The following is a 14,855-nucleotide window of genomic DNA, read 5'->3' on the forward strand; positions in this document are numbered from 1 at the left end:
ATCCAAATACGAAAATTTTGTGCGAACATTTTTCTAAAAATCATATTTTTCGGGTCCGAAAAGTGTAAAAAATCCATATGGCACCATATGTAGTGGCTGGAGCGCATGGCAACTCTCGAAGCTTTGAGCTTTTATCCTAGTCCATATTTTTGTCGGGAAGTTCTTACGCCCAAAATTTTGAAACCCCCCTAAATACATACGTTTTTCGAGAAAAAGGTATTTTAATTCACACAGGCTGAGGGTATATCTCTGTCGGCAAAGCCGACTAATACTTTTTTACTTGTTTTATTGCATTATAAGTTCAATTTAATATAGCCACTTCTTCGACTACAAATATTACACAAATTCTTTTTTTCTTCTGTGCCGTGCGTATTACATTACAGAAGAAGACCATGACCAGACGATGGTAATCATATCTGACAAATATTTTCAAAAATAGCTGTCGGTATTACAAATAAAGGTTATTAAGTTACTCAAATATCGTCTTAACGGCTAAGAATATAACGAACGCGTAAACTTTAATAAAATCTAGAATTTTATGGACATTTGAAATCTCATTTAACCACAGTGCTATTATTGTTGTATGAGGTACCATTTTGTAATATCGCTTTGTTTATTTTTGGTAACACTACCTGAAAGTCACTAGTCTTCCCCGGGAAGACTTCTTTGCAGACATTGCCACATGCAAATGGCAAAATACTGCGACAGACAGACCGACATACACACAACATCAGTTGTGCCATGGATGGATGACTGAATAAATGTAATTACGCCATTACGACAACGTTGAGATTGTTACATTTTTAAATTACGTTGTTAGTTAGCTGGCTGTATGACCATGCTGCCTGGCTGGCTGTCTGTCTGACTTGATGACTGTCTAACCGGCTGGTTAGTTGGCTGTTTTAGCTTACTAACTGCTAGCCTAGATTAATGTGTTGAGTGCATATGGCAGGCAGCAGCAACAGCAGCAGCGATTGCGCATTGGTACTGCTTACCAGTCGTCGGTGTCTTTTTTTCTTCTTTTACGCTGTGCCGAGTGGTGAATGTTGAATGGCTGCCAAGTGATATAAAAGCCAGTGGTTGCAAGTTGTATGAATCAGTATCAATACGGATCTCGTTTAAAACGAAACGAATAGTTTAGTGTAATAGTTTCTCTCCAACAGCTCAACAATGCGCATGGTAAGCCTACTCTACATATTTGGATTAAAAACAAACCATTCAACCACCAGCAACAACAACACCAACAATGTGTTGGGAAATCACAATTACACAACAACCCGGAAAATTATGAAGCATGAAATTCAAGATTTTGCAAGACTCTGAAAACTTTTTGCAATCTTTGTGGTTTTCCCAAGAGTTGTTGTTGTTGTTGAAGATGATGTTATGCAATAACAATAGATGCAATGTCTTAGTAATTCGTTCACTTATTTGTTGTTTTTGCTTTCAATTTCAGTTTGTTTTTCCTTGTCTCGCCTTGTGCGTGGCAATGGTCAGCTGTGCTGAAGAAGTTGCCTCTGCCGCTGCTAAAGATAGCAAAGATGATAAAGTCGTAGAAAAGCGTGGCCTACATCTGGGAGATTATGGCGGTCATTACGGTGGTCACTATGGTGGTCACTATGGACACCATGAACACATTAAGACGGTTACAATTGAAAAGAAGGTTCCTGTACCATATGAAGTAGTTAAACACATTCCATATACCGTGGAAAAGAAGGTACCATATGAAGTGAAAGTCTCCGTGCCAGAACCTTATATTGTAGAAAAGAAAGTACCAGTTCATGTCAAGGAATACGTCAAGGTTCCAGTACACAAACCAGTACCCTACACCGTCGAAAAGAAAGTACCCTATGAAGTCAAGTATCCCGTCGACAAACCTTATGAAGTAAAGGTTCCAGTGCCACAACCCTACGAGGTCGTCAAGAAAATCCCCTATGAAGTCAAAGTACCAGTACCTCAACCCTACGAAGTCATCAAGAAAGTACCCTATGAGGTAAAGGTTGAAGTACCAGTACCAAAACCCTATGAAGTCATCAAGAAGGTGCCCTATGAAGTTAAGGTACCCGTAGAGAAACCTTATCCCGTTGAAGTTCCCAAACCCTACCCCGTTGAAGTTGAGAAACCCTATGAAGTTATTGTGGAGAAAAAGGTGCCATACGAAGTTAAAGTACCCGTAGACAAGCCATACAAAGTGGAGGTTGAGAAACCCTACCCAGTGCATGTCAAGGTACCTGTTCCCCAACCCTACACCGTAGAGAAGAAGGTTCACTACACAGTAGAGAAGGCAGTACCATATGAAGTCAAGGTTCCCATCGAGAAACCATATCCCGTCTATTCCGAAGTCAAAGTTCCTCTTCACAAGGAAATACCAATTCCCGAAAAATACCACGTCGAAGTTCCAGTTTTTGAAAAGCACGAACATGGACATGGTTACTCCCACTACTCACATCATCACTAAGGATTAATTGATGTACTTCATAAAGGCTTTATAGCGTTAAGTCTTAAACAACTAAAACCACAAATCCATAATAGAAACAACCAATTCCAACAGCATAACATTTCCAAAGCACAGAACGCGATTACAAGCGAAAAACGACACTAAATTGTTTGCAACATTTAAACATCCAAGATGCAAATAAATCAAGCACGCAAAGTTGAGCTGGACGGACATAGAGAAAGAGAGAAGAAGGAGCATACCAACGAGAAAATCCATATTGAGAAGACTGTGAAAAATATAGTTCCCACCAACAGCAAGGAACACTAAACCATAGTGATTGGACTATGTTGCCCTGCACATAGTTGACTTGGCTGCATAGTTCCGCAACTAATTGTAGACTAAGCCAAATGTATTATTTTGTTTTTGTTTTCCTTATTTAATACTCATGTTGACATTGTAGCTTAAGCGATTTATAAATATATTTGTATTTCCTTCTATCTAAATATAAATATGTATATTATAGTTAGAAATGAAATGAACTCTCAATGAAAATCGCAAGGTGTTTTACTTTATGTTTGTTTAGAAAAAGTATTAGACATTTTTATAAGGAAAATTCAAGTGATGTTAACTGATATTTGTTTTCAGATACAACTCATTGTTTCTTAGGTTGCCGAGAGTCTTTCGCTTAAGGTAGTCATGGCCAAAATCACACATTTGCAAATTATAACTTGCGTTAGTGTGAGTGGAAACGTAAACAATGCGTTAACCGAACGAATGTGTTTACAGTGTACGTGTGTGTCGTAGGCCGGGGGCATAGGAAAGTTGTTGGTGCCCATCACTGGCTTAAGGTTAAACTTGCTTGATTACGTCGATGATAAACGCGAAAATACGTAAAGGCTTAAAATTACGACAAATGCCAAAATAAATTATAATAAATTGCACACTGAGCAATAGTACCTTTTTATGTAGTATATCGAGCGAATACAGAAGTTCACCTATTTAGGCACCTACATGTCCGATCACGACAATGCCAATAAAGGGGATATGAAATAAATATTTAAATTTGTGGTACTTAAGCGAACATATTAACTTTTGTGAATGAGGTATTCCAAAATGTTGTCCGTTATATGTGTGTACCTTTTTGGAGGTTGATGTTATTTTGGAAAAATTTTGACTATGTACAAAGTTTCAGCCAAGTCGGATATTCAATTCGTAGGTAATCGTGCTAATCAGTAAATTTATTTTGTACCGGCAGAGTTTTTATATACCTTTTGGGCTTTTCAGTCGAGGCAGTCGATTTAAAACCCTCAACCTATGACTGTACAAAAGAAAACCAGCAAGGAAAGGCTCAAAGTCAGGCGGTGCCGACATACATAACAAATACGTGAAATCGATCGAAAATATAGTTAGTCAACTTAATTATTGCAAAACCAAAATTATTACAAAATTATTTTTGATAACAGTTTAATTCTTACACATGTTTATTAAAAAAAAAAAAAAAAATAAACAAGTAAGAAAAGTCTATAGTCGGACGGAGCCGACCATGGGATACCCTATACCACTAACCCGCTACCATTTAACCCGCTAAGTATTATCTGATCTTCACGTTGGTTTGTACGCTTCTTCTTCACCATAAACTCAAACTTTGTTTAAAATTTTGCGGGTTATTATTTTGACCTACAGAGCCGCTACAAAATTGGTTAAAATTTTTTTTTTGGTCCATTTCATCCCCTGAACATTTCACGATCATCACCAAAAACTAATCATTTTTATTCTGGCCCGAACCCAACCTCCTTAAAAAAATTAAAAAATTCGTTAAGTTTGTTTACAAGTTTTAATTGACGGACACACATCGCTAAATCGCTTTATCTCGTCGAGATATGAATTTTGGCATACCAAATAAGGGGTCTAGGACGAATATTTCGTGGTGTTACATAAACTTTTGGAGAGACAATATGTAGCATGGGATAAAAATGTGGTTCTCTACACAGAACCCATTATATATTAGGCAGTAGGCCCGTTATCTAGCAAACACTTTATTGCAATTTACATCAGAGGAAAGGTCAGTAGTTTTTTCCATATGTAGGCTACTTTGCGAAATATGTATATACTAGCAAAATGCCCGCTACTTCGTATGCGGAAAAGGAATTATATACAAATAAACAATATATAATATGATGAACAGTGAAAATTTTGATGTACTAATATTTATTTGAATTGATATTTAATTTCATTTAAGTACTGTTCGTACAAGTTTTGTTCGAATTTCGAAAAATACCTCTACATTTCAACAGCGGCCAACATTTTAAATTCCAGTCCATGTTCTATTAGACTTTATTCAAAAGACGTTACCCTATATAACAGTTATGGTCTGTTTCTCTAAGAATACAAAGTCGTTCGAACTACAACAAAACTTCTATTTTTAAACAATATTTGAATTGTTTTTATTTTCAATCAAACATTTCCTACAACAACAACAGGAGTTTGGTAGTAATTCGAACGAATTTAAATTCGAATCGTCTTAGAGAAACAGGCCATTAATTTTTGAGACATTTTATTTTATGTCTTTTTGTTCTCAGGGTGTAAAAACCACTTGTGAAACATTAGCCGCATAGATTTTTCTTTTTCAAATGAACTTACTATAACGTTCAGAATAGACAACAAAAATAAAAACAATTTTGTTGAAAAGATACGTTTGACTTGTTGATTTTAGTACATTATTTAGAAAACGAATTCGTGTTAACATAAAAACAATAGTACACTATTTAGAACAATTTTTTTTTAAATTCAGGACCTTAGTTCAAATTTCACAGTTTTAACTCTACTTGTTCACCCAATGCCAATGGTATTACATGCAGGAACCTTTCATACATTTAAAGGTGGATTTAAATGAACCTTCTGACACTGATCCTCTGATCTCAACTGTGATTCTCATAACAAATTTCATTTTTCAATTCACACAATACCATTTCTTCAATATTTAGTATTATTTAATACTTCTAGTACACTTATTGTGCCACCAACTCTAACAATGAACCAATACCATAAGATTGCAACTTTTTCAAACACTAATTATATAATTCCAGCTTCGATGCTCCACCCATCGGCAAATTTAATACCATTTAGTACATTTCCTATTTCTCAATAAATCAGCCAGCCCTCAGCCTAATTTCAGAATGTCTATGCATTTCAAAAAATCCTTATCTAAACACCAACACAAACTCTTATAAAAAAATTCGAAATTTCACCTTTATCTCTTCATGCAACACCAAACTGGTACCAAATTTAGTACTTATAATATGTATAAGTTTCAAAAATGACTTCCTTATATCCAAACCGCGAGTTAGTAGTTTTCGTATACATAATTTCCAAAACATCCTCTCTATCTCCACTATAAACGCCAACTACTATACTAATACGGAATTTCACAATTTCAGCTCTACCCCTTTACACGATAACAATTTGAACCAAATTGTGTACCAGTTTCATGTAATTAAATTAATTGAGCTATCATGACCATTTAGTAATTTTTGTACACTTATTGTACGTATATCCAGAACCACAACCTTACACACCAACAGCGGCTATAATACCAAATTTCCGAATTCCAGCTCTATTCATAATACAATTAATACTTTTCGTATGAAAATTCGAATTTTAATTACTATCTCCCACAGTAATTCCGAATTTTTAAGGATTCCACCTCTATCCGCTCACCCAAATGTAAATTGTACCAAATTTAGTACCATTTAGTACTTTTCGCACACATATGTACGAATTTCCAAAACCGCCTCAAACCTACACTCCAACAGTAATCTTAATTTCAAATATCAGGATTCCAGCTCTATTCGTTCACCCAAATCCAAACTGTATAAAATTTAGTACCATTTAGTACTTTCCGTACCCATAAGTACGAATTTCCAAAACTACCTCAATCCTACAGCCCAACAGTAATCTTAATTCAAAAGTTCAGGATTCGAGCTCTATCGGTTCACCAAATCCAAATTGCACCAAAATTAGTACCATTTAGTACTTTCCGTACCCATAAGTACGAATTTCCAAAACTACCTCAATCCTGCACACCAATAGTAAAGTTAATTCCAAATTAGTCCGGTCAAAATAGACAATGAAATAGCAAAAATTCCCACAAAGCTGAATTTTGGTGGAGAGCTAGGGTTTGCCATTAGAAGCAAAGTCCTAAAAGTCCCCATCGATCCCATGTGTGCAAAAAAAATTATTCGGGGTCAAAGGTCAAAATTTAAGGGTTTTTAGGTTTTCGGATTTATTTTTTGAAAACGGTTGATCTAATCAAAAAGTGACTAAAGTAAATATTGTAGACAGAAAAATTATCTACAAGTTTGACCTCTATAATTTTTTCCTAGAAGGAACCATTCTTGAGATATAGCTGTTCTAAAAAACACATGATTTTTATGCACTTATAAGGGAAATATGCACATATTCAGACGAACCGGCTAAAATAAGCGAAGTAATCGGGTCTGTCCCCCCAAAAAAATATATATTTTCTTGAAGAGCGAAATTATAGCTATCTTCTAAAAAAAATTCCAACAAAATCGGAGCGTGTTTAGTAGAGTTATTCAATGTTAGAGTCATTTTATGCAAAAATAGCCCATTTAACCCACATGTATAATCGAAAGCCCAACGGGAACGACCCCAACGAAAACTCTCCGATTTTTTTCAAGTTTTGTCAGAAGGTAGGGTTTGTTGCGCTGATTACGGAAATGTATAATTTTCAACGGTTGCGGATCCGGTTCGCCGGTTATTAGACCCGAAAGGCCAAATTTAAAAACCGGATTAGACCCGGTTCTACTGAACCGATTACTGCAAAGTGGATATCGTTTGAAAGCTTACGGAAGTATCTAACACAGTGTCTAACAGTGTCGTTACTTTGACCGGTTCGCCTCATAATGTACTTACGCGGCTAATTTTTTATTTGACCTTTAGATCGAGATATCTCGAAAATGGTAAGTCTTTTTTAAGAATCATAAAGACCAATCTTGTAGACAATTATTGAATCTACAACTTTTACTTTAGCGGGCTTTTGCTAAGTATTACCGTTTTTGAGAAAAATTAAAAAAACTGAATAATGCCACCAAAAATGACCTTTGACCCCGAATAACTTGTTTTGCACACATGGGATCGATGGGGACTTTTAGGACGTTGCTTCTAATGACCAACCCTAGCTCTCCACCAAAATTCAGCTTTGTGGGAATTTTTGCTATTTCCCCCTTATACGCATGTCTATTTTGACCGGACTAAATTTCGAAATTCCAACTCTATCTGTTCACCTAAATCCAAATTGTACCAAATTCATTACTTTACATACCCATAAGTACGAATTTCCAAAACTTCCTCAATCTTTAACTCCAACAGTAATCTTAATTCCACTTTTAAGGATTCCAGCCCTATCCGATTAACCAAATCCAAATTGTAGTAAATTTAGTACCATTTAATACTTTCCGTACCCATAAGTACGAATTTCCAAAACTTCATCAATCCCTAACTCCATCAGTAATCTTAAATCCAAATTTCAGGATTCCAGCTCTATCCGTTCACCCAAATCCAATTTGTACCAAATTTAGTACTTTCCGTATTTATAAGTACAAATTTCCAAAACTACATCAATCTTACACTTCAAAAGTAAACTTAACTTCAAATTTCAGGATTCCAAGCCGCTCTGTTCACCAAATCCAAATTCTATAAAATTTAGTACATTTAGTACTTTACGTACCCATAAGTACGAGTATCCAAAACTTCCTCAATCCTATACTCGAACAATAACCATAATTCCTATTTCCAGGATTTCAGGCCTATCCGTTCAACCAAATCTAGATTGTGCCAAATTTAGTACCATTTAGTACTTTCCGTACCCATAAGTACGAATTTCCAAAACTATCTCAATACTACACAAATTACAAATTTCAGGATTCCAGCTCTATCCGGACACCCAAATCCAAATTGTGCTAAATTTAGTACCATTTAGTACTTTTCGTACTCATAAGTATGAATTTCCAAAACCACCCCCATACCTCAATCCTATACTCCGTTAGTAATCTTAATTCCAAATTTCAGGTTTCCAGCTCTATCCTTTCCCCCAAATATAAATTGTACTAAATTTAGTACCATTTACTACTTTTCGTACACATGAGTACGAATTTCCTAAACCATTTCCTTTTTAAAACACCACTTCCCAACCTTCATTTACATACCAAATTCCAAGTTTCTAGCTAAATCCGTTCAAAATATACAACTGGTACTAAATTTTGTATCTTTTAGTACTTTTCGTACACTTATAGGCCGAAATTCCAAGAACTCTTTGGTACATCTTTCTAACTCTCCACCAGTGACCCTCATTCCAAATTTCTGGCTCTTCCCGTTTGCCTAATACAAACGGTACCATATTTAGTACCTTTTAGTACTTTTCGTACCCTTCCAGTTCGAATTTCCAAAAACCGAGCCTTATCTCCCGCCTACATACCAACAGCAACCTACACTCAAAATTTCAAGCTTCTGGCTTCAGCCGTTTGGTCTGGGCGATGATCTGTCAGTCACTCACTCACTTATCACTAAGCTCTTTTATATATATATAAGATGTCCTTAAGGAATTAAAATATCGACCAAAAAAAATTATATTTTTCATACAAAAGTAATGGTCAATTTCACCCACTAAAGAATATCAGATCATCATTCAAAATTGTAGGCATCCTTTTCGGCCTATACTCTTACCCGGTGCAAAATTTCGTGACTATTGATGTATAATTGCGACTTCTAGCGAGTTTATTATTACACTACAAAGAAATAACGGAATATATTAGGCTGTAACTCTGTTATCTGATCATGCACACCAACATAATTGGCATCAATTGAAAGACCAAGCGTTCCACTTTCAAGCATATCTCACCTGTCCGGAATGTCACTTCCAGGAATTAAGATATAAGCTGTATATTAAACATTTTCACACAAAAGTTTTGGTCCATGTAACCCTCTAAATATTATGCGATCGCCATCTCAAATTACAAACTTCTCCTTTGTGATATACTCTTGTTCCACAAACATCCCATACGGGACAAAGAAGACTTCTCTCATATCAATGAGTGCGCCCCGATTCATAATAGCTCAATGATAAGGGACCTACTGTTTATTGCCGAGTCCGAACGGCGTGTCTAAGACACCACTTGTAGAGAAGTTTTACAAGGCTGAAATACTCAGGAAAAGTCGCCAACATTACTGAGGGGTATTTTGCCACCGTCGAAAAATGTTTGATGTTGACTGGCCGGGGAATCGAACCCACGACCTTCAGCGTGCAAGGCGGGTGTGCATACCATTGCACCACGGTGAAGATATACTCTTACCTTATTTAAAATTACGCGTTGATCGGACTATTATTGAGACCTACAGAGCCGCTAGAAAATTGGATAAATATTATGTTTTTGGTCCATTTCACCCGCTAAATATTTCACGATCATCACCAATAAGAATAGGGATCTATTCTGATCTGAACCCGACCTCCATACAAAATTTCGTGACGATCGGTCCATAATTGCGCCCTGGAGAGTGTTTACAATTTATAATGGACAGACGGACGGACAGACACACATCTCAAAGTCGCTTTATCTCGTCGATATATGAAGATTGGTATACCACATTGGGGGTCTCCGACGAATATTTCGCGGTGTTACATGAATTTTTACCAAAACAAACTTATAATACCCTTTTCCACATTGTGGTATAGGGTATAAAAATATGGCTTCAACAAAAATCAAAGTGATTCGAGAGCAATTCTTAAATTGAACTTATCCGAAATTTTATGTGAGAGGTACCAGAAGGAGTAGACAAATATAGTCCATATTCGAATCTAATCTTTATCTGGTAGATATATTAGGATGTGCAAAGTATGGATTACATCGGTCACTCCCTTCAAGAGTTATGGCGCGCAAAATTTTTCCGAAAATTTTTGAAGTTTTGTGGGAGAGGTACCTGAAGGAGTGGACCGATATAGTCCGTCTTCGAATTTAAACTACTCGTATGTTTTGATCAAATATTACGAAGGCCAAATTTTGGACCGGATCAACAGATACGTTCGAGAGTTATCTTGCGTTCCTACCACTACAGAAGGTGTCCCTGATGAAACTTGTGCCGTCGTATGGGGGGACGTGAATACAAGTTGTTGGAACAAAAATCAAAGCGATTCGAGAACAGGTCCTAAACTGAACTTATCCGAAATTTTGTGTGGGAGGTACCCGAAGGAGATTGAGTCCATATTAGAACCTCATCTAAGTCTGGTAAACATTTCACGATGTGCAAAGTATGTACCAAATCGGTTACTTTCTTCAAGAGTTATCGTACCCACAAACATTCCCAACAGTTTGGAACTTTTGTGGGGGAGGTACCGGAAGGAGTGGACCGATATAGCTCATCTTCGAACGTAAACTAAGTTTGGACAAAATATTACGAAACGAACCGAATCGGTTCATCCGTTCGAGAGTTATCTCCAAATTGTCTGAAACACATTTCGTCCAAACATACTTGGGGTCTAAAACCATTATTTCGATGAGGCACATTTTGCACGTATGAAAGTGTATATACCCTTTCTAGCCTAAAGGCTGAGGGTATAAAAAGAACGCTTTGATGAACCGCATGAGGGTTAAAATTTTTAACAGAAATATTGCCCACATTCTCCTCTGTAAAGTTTCTAAAGACACTATATATGTAAATAAAATGCAAGGATTCCATAATATCTTAACTCGAGTATTTCGAAAAAAAATAGAAATGGGCAGAACTTCCCCACCTACATTGGTTACTCTCCGATGTAAGCATTAAAAACGCCGATAAACGTGTCTCATATTTCTAGCTCTACTTTTAATTGAATTCTGTTGCACAGTGCAGTTTATGGCACTTAAGCGAACCAATTAACTTTTTTATAAATGAGGTACCCGAAGATGTTGTCCGTTATACGTGTGTACTAGCGTGGTTTTAAAAAATCGATGTCGGATTTTTTTATGCTGCACCCCCCAAAGTTTGAGGACAATCGGAATATGTTAACACGTGCCACAGGGGCCTCAAAGGGTCCTTAGTAATTTGAATAGGGCCTAAGGCGAATTTTCACGAATTCACTCTACAGACCATACACGGTGCTCTTGAAACAATTTTAAATGGAAGGTGCTTACACCTCGGAAATTTTTGCGGATTCTGAAACTACAATGTTTATAGATGAGAACAATCAAAAAACAAAAAAAATCGCCGGAGCGCTTTTTAAATAAATCGCGATTTATGTTGACATTTTTGGGGGTTGTTTAGGTTTTCGCGATTTTGCTTAGAAACGACATTTCCTATCAAAATGTGACTAAAACAAATGTTGCAGATATGAAAATTCTCTACAAGATTGACATTTATGATATTCTCGTCGGTTTTACCGTTTTTGAGATATAGAAGTTCAAATTGGGACAATTCAAATTCAATTCAATTCTGTATCGCCCCCTTATAAAATAATGTTATGACTGCAAATTCCCAACTTAAACTTATATATCTAAAAAATGCTACAACTAAGGATAAGTTACTTAAGCCAGTCTTGTAGAGAATTTTCACAGCTTTAAGATTTTCTCAGGTCACATGTCGATACGACTTACCGTATTCAAGCAAATTCGCGAAACCCTAACAAAAAAAACTAAAAATGTAAACTGAGCTTCCTCATCTCAAAACTGGTAAAAGCTGGGAACAAATGATTCACGTCAATCCTCTAGAGAATTTTGACGGCTACAACATTTTCTTTAGCTACATTTCGATTGGACTTGCGGTTTTCAAGCAAAAGCGTAAAAACCTAAAAAACACATAAAAATGTGAATTTTGACCGCGATTTATTGAAAAATCCCTACAGCGATTTTTTCTTGTTTTTGGATTTTTCTCATCTATGAACATTGCTGTTTCAGAATTCACAAAAACTTCTCCTGTGTAAGCGGTTTTCATCAAAAGTTAGTTAAGGCGCACCCTTCATGACATTGTTTTATAAGGGGGCGATACAGTCAGTGCATTGTCCCAATTTGAACTTCTATATCTCAAAAATGGTAAAAACTACGAAAATACAAAAAAGGCCGATCTTATAGAGAATTTTCATAGCAACAACATTTTCTTTAGTCCTATTTTGATAGGACTTGCGGTTTTTAAGAAAAATCGTGAAAACTTAAACAACCCCTAAAAATGTCAACTTAAATCGCGATTTTTTTAAAAAGCGCTCCGGCGATTTTTTTTGTTTTTTGATTGTTCTCATCTATGAACATTTTAGTTTCAGAATCCGCAAAAACTTCCGAGGTGTAAGCACCTTCCATTTAAAATTGTTTCAAGAGCGCCGTGCATATTTATTGCCCAATCGATGAAAAAATACCAGTTCATTGCTGTGGCTAAAAAAAAACGAATTCTACAAATATTTGTGAAAATCGGGAAAAAATTGCATATTGCTCCAATAGAATATCTGGCAAATTTAATTTGGGCCCTATATAGCTAATATTAAAATCCGAGCCGATTTTACCAATTTTTGAACTGGTAAAATTTTACCGTCGATTAGACAATACATGTGGCCTGTAGAACGATGTCGTTAAAATTCTCCTTTGTTCCCATACATGTTACTATGGAAATAATGATGAGTCTGGGGCATGGGGTACCTATAACCGATCATCATACTTTTTGGTAGAATTCGTTTTCTAGCCACAGTAATGAACTGGTAAAATGTTCTCATCCATTGGACGATAATTGCGGCTTTTAGAGCAATTTCGTGAGAATTCACCTTTGGCCCCATACAAATTACTATGGAAACTTTGAGGCCCTAATGCACTGTGGTCCCAAACTGCGACAAAAATCGAAAAATCGTTATCAACAAATTTCAATGACAATTCAGCAAATTATCTCTAAACATATAATATTTTAATATTCCAACAATGTTTTTTGTAATTTATAACGGAACTTAAGGTTAGTTATGCACACTAAAAACTAATTGTTCATGATTTTTTTAAATAAACTACCAATATTTTTAAGTAGTTCTTTTTTTTGTCTAAAAGGGCACAAAATATTCCATAGTATTTTTGTCAATTACTACCCGCGAAACCCTTTTTTTGTAAAAGCGTTTGCGGTGCCAACGATAGCTCGAAAACGTATGGGGCTATTTTCGAATATTTTTGTGGGAGTTTTAAAAACCTAATAATATTGTCTATAAGTGAAACAGAATTTAAAAAAAAAAAAATCTTTTTTTAAAAAAAAAATTATGAACTCTCAAAATCAAAATTTCGATTTTAACGAAGAAATTTACGGATTTTGCAAAAAGTCGATCAAAAAAAATTAAAAAATCTGTCTCGCTCAAAGACAAGCTTTTTATGTATTTAATAAGCTCACCAAACAATATGAAGATCGGTCAATTCGTTTTCGAGCTATCGTTGGCACCGACTTCAAAAATTCCATTTCGAGAAACACGCGTTTAAAGTTTGCTACATACAAATCAAAATAAATTGTTCCCTTCCAATGCTCATGTCTCAGCAAATTTTGCTCCGATGGACTTGAAATTTTTCGCGGCATACTCTTTACTACCTCTTTTTCAAAATAAGCCAGTTGAAGCAATCCATATTTCAATAATTACACTTTCATGCCCTCTACATTTCAATAGTAACAATTTTCATAGTTTTGTACGTTTGTCATTGTGTGTTTGTAAATATTCCCATTTCCCATTGTGATTGATTCATCGTATTTTAAAGTTAACTGACAGAATACAACTATGTAAATAATTTATTCTACTACTCTTGTAAAACAACTCATTAATTACTACTCTCGATATACCATTTTATGCAACTGTAAACTATTACTAATATATTTACGTCCTACTATTTCTTCTCACGATTTGTACTTAAGCTAGAACAAAATTCAATAAAATCGCTCAGTTTGTGATCTACATTCTAACGCGTTACATAACCATCAGATAAGATCACAAGGGGTGATCTCCATTCTAACACGTTATGTAACTATCATATAAGATCACATTGAGACAATTTGTCCGTCCGGCAGTATACAACAATCCTCACTTGTGTTTTCCTGAACAATTCACACCAGAGGTTGTTATAGAGTATTTTTTTTTTTTTTTGATTTTTTGAAAGTGACAAGTAGAATTAAACTCTTAAGGTAGCTAAACAGAAGAAGTTGACATTTACGTATGATCTCTTTAAGACTTTAACAAGTAAAAAAGTATCAGTCGACTTTGCCGACAGAGATATACCCTCAGCCTGTGTGGATTGAAATACATTTTTCCCAAAAAAAAAACTTATGTATTTAGGGGGGGTTTCAACAAGTTTGAGAAGATATCGATAGCTAGGGCTTTTTTTATCACACTAGCCTACGAAAAACATAATATCGCTGTAAACAGGGCCAC

At 35.7% G+C, this 14,855-nt stretch overlaps 1 protein-coding gene across 1 annotated transcript; it reads left to right on the top strand.

Moving 5' to 3' along the window:
* The first annotated feature begins 1,093 nt into the window (after window positions 1-1,093).
* Window positions 1,094-2,986, top strand: LOC141398653 (uncharacterized). Its single transcript, XM_073976157.1, has 2 exons — window positions 1,094-1,179; window positions 1,454-2,986. The coding sequence occupies exons 1-2, from the start codon at window positions 1,171-1,173 to the stop codon at window positions 2,453-2,455; spliced, it is 1,011 nt and encodes a 336-aa protein (XP_073832258.1). The 5' UTR covers window positions 1,094-1,170; the 3' UTR covers window positions 2,456-2,986.
* The last annotated feature ends 11,869 nt before the right edge of the window (window positions 2,987-14,855 follow it).

This window comes from Musca autumnalis, unplaced genomic scaffold, assembly GCF_047663935.1.
Source record: "Musca autumnalis isolate F117 unplaced genomic scaffold, ASM4766393v1 scaffold_3, whole genome shotgun sequence".
NCBI classification, from domain to species: domain Eukaryota; kingdom Metazoa; phylum Arthropoda; class Insecta; order Diptera; family Muscidae; genus Musca; species Musca autumnalis.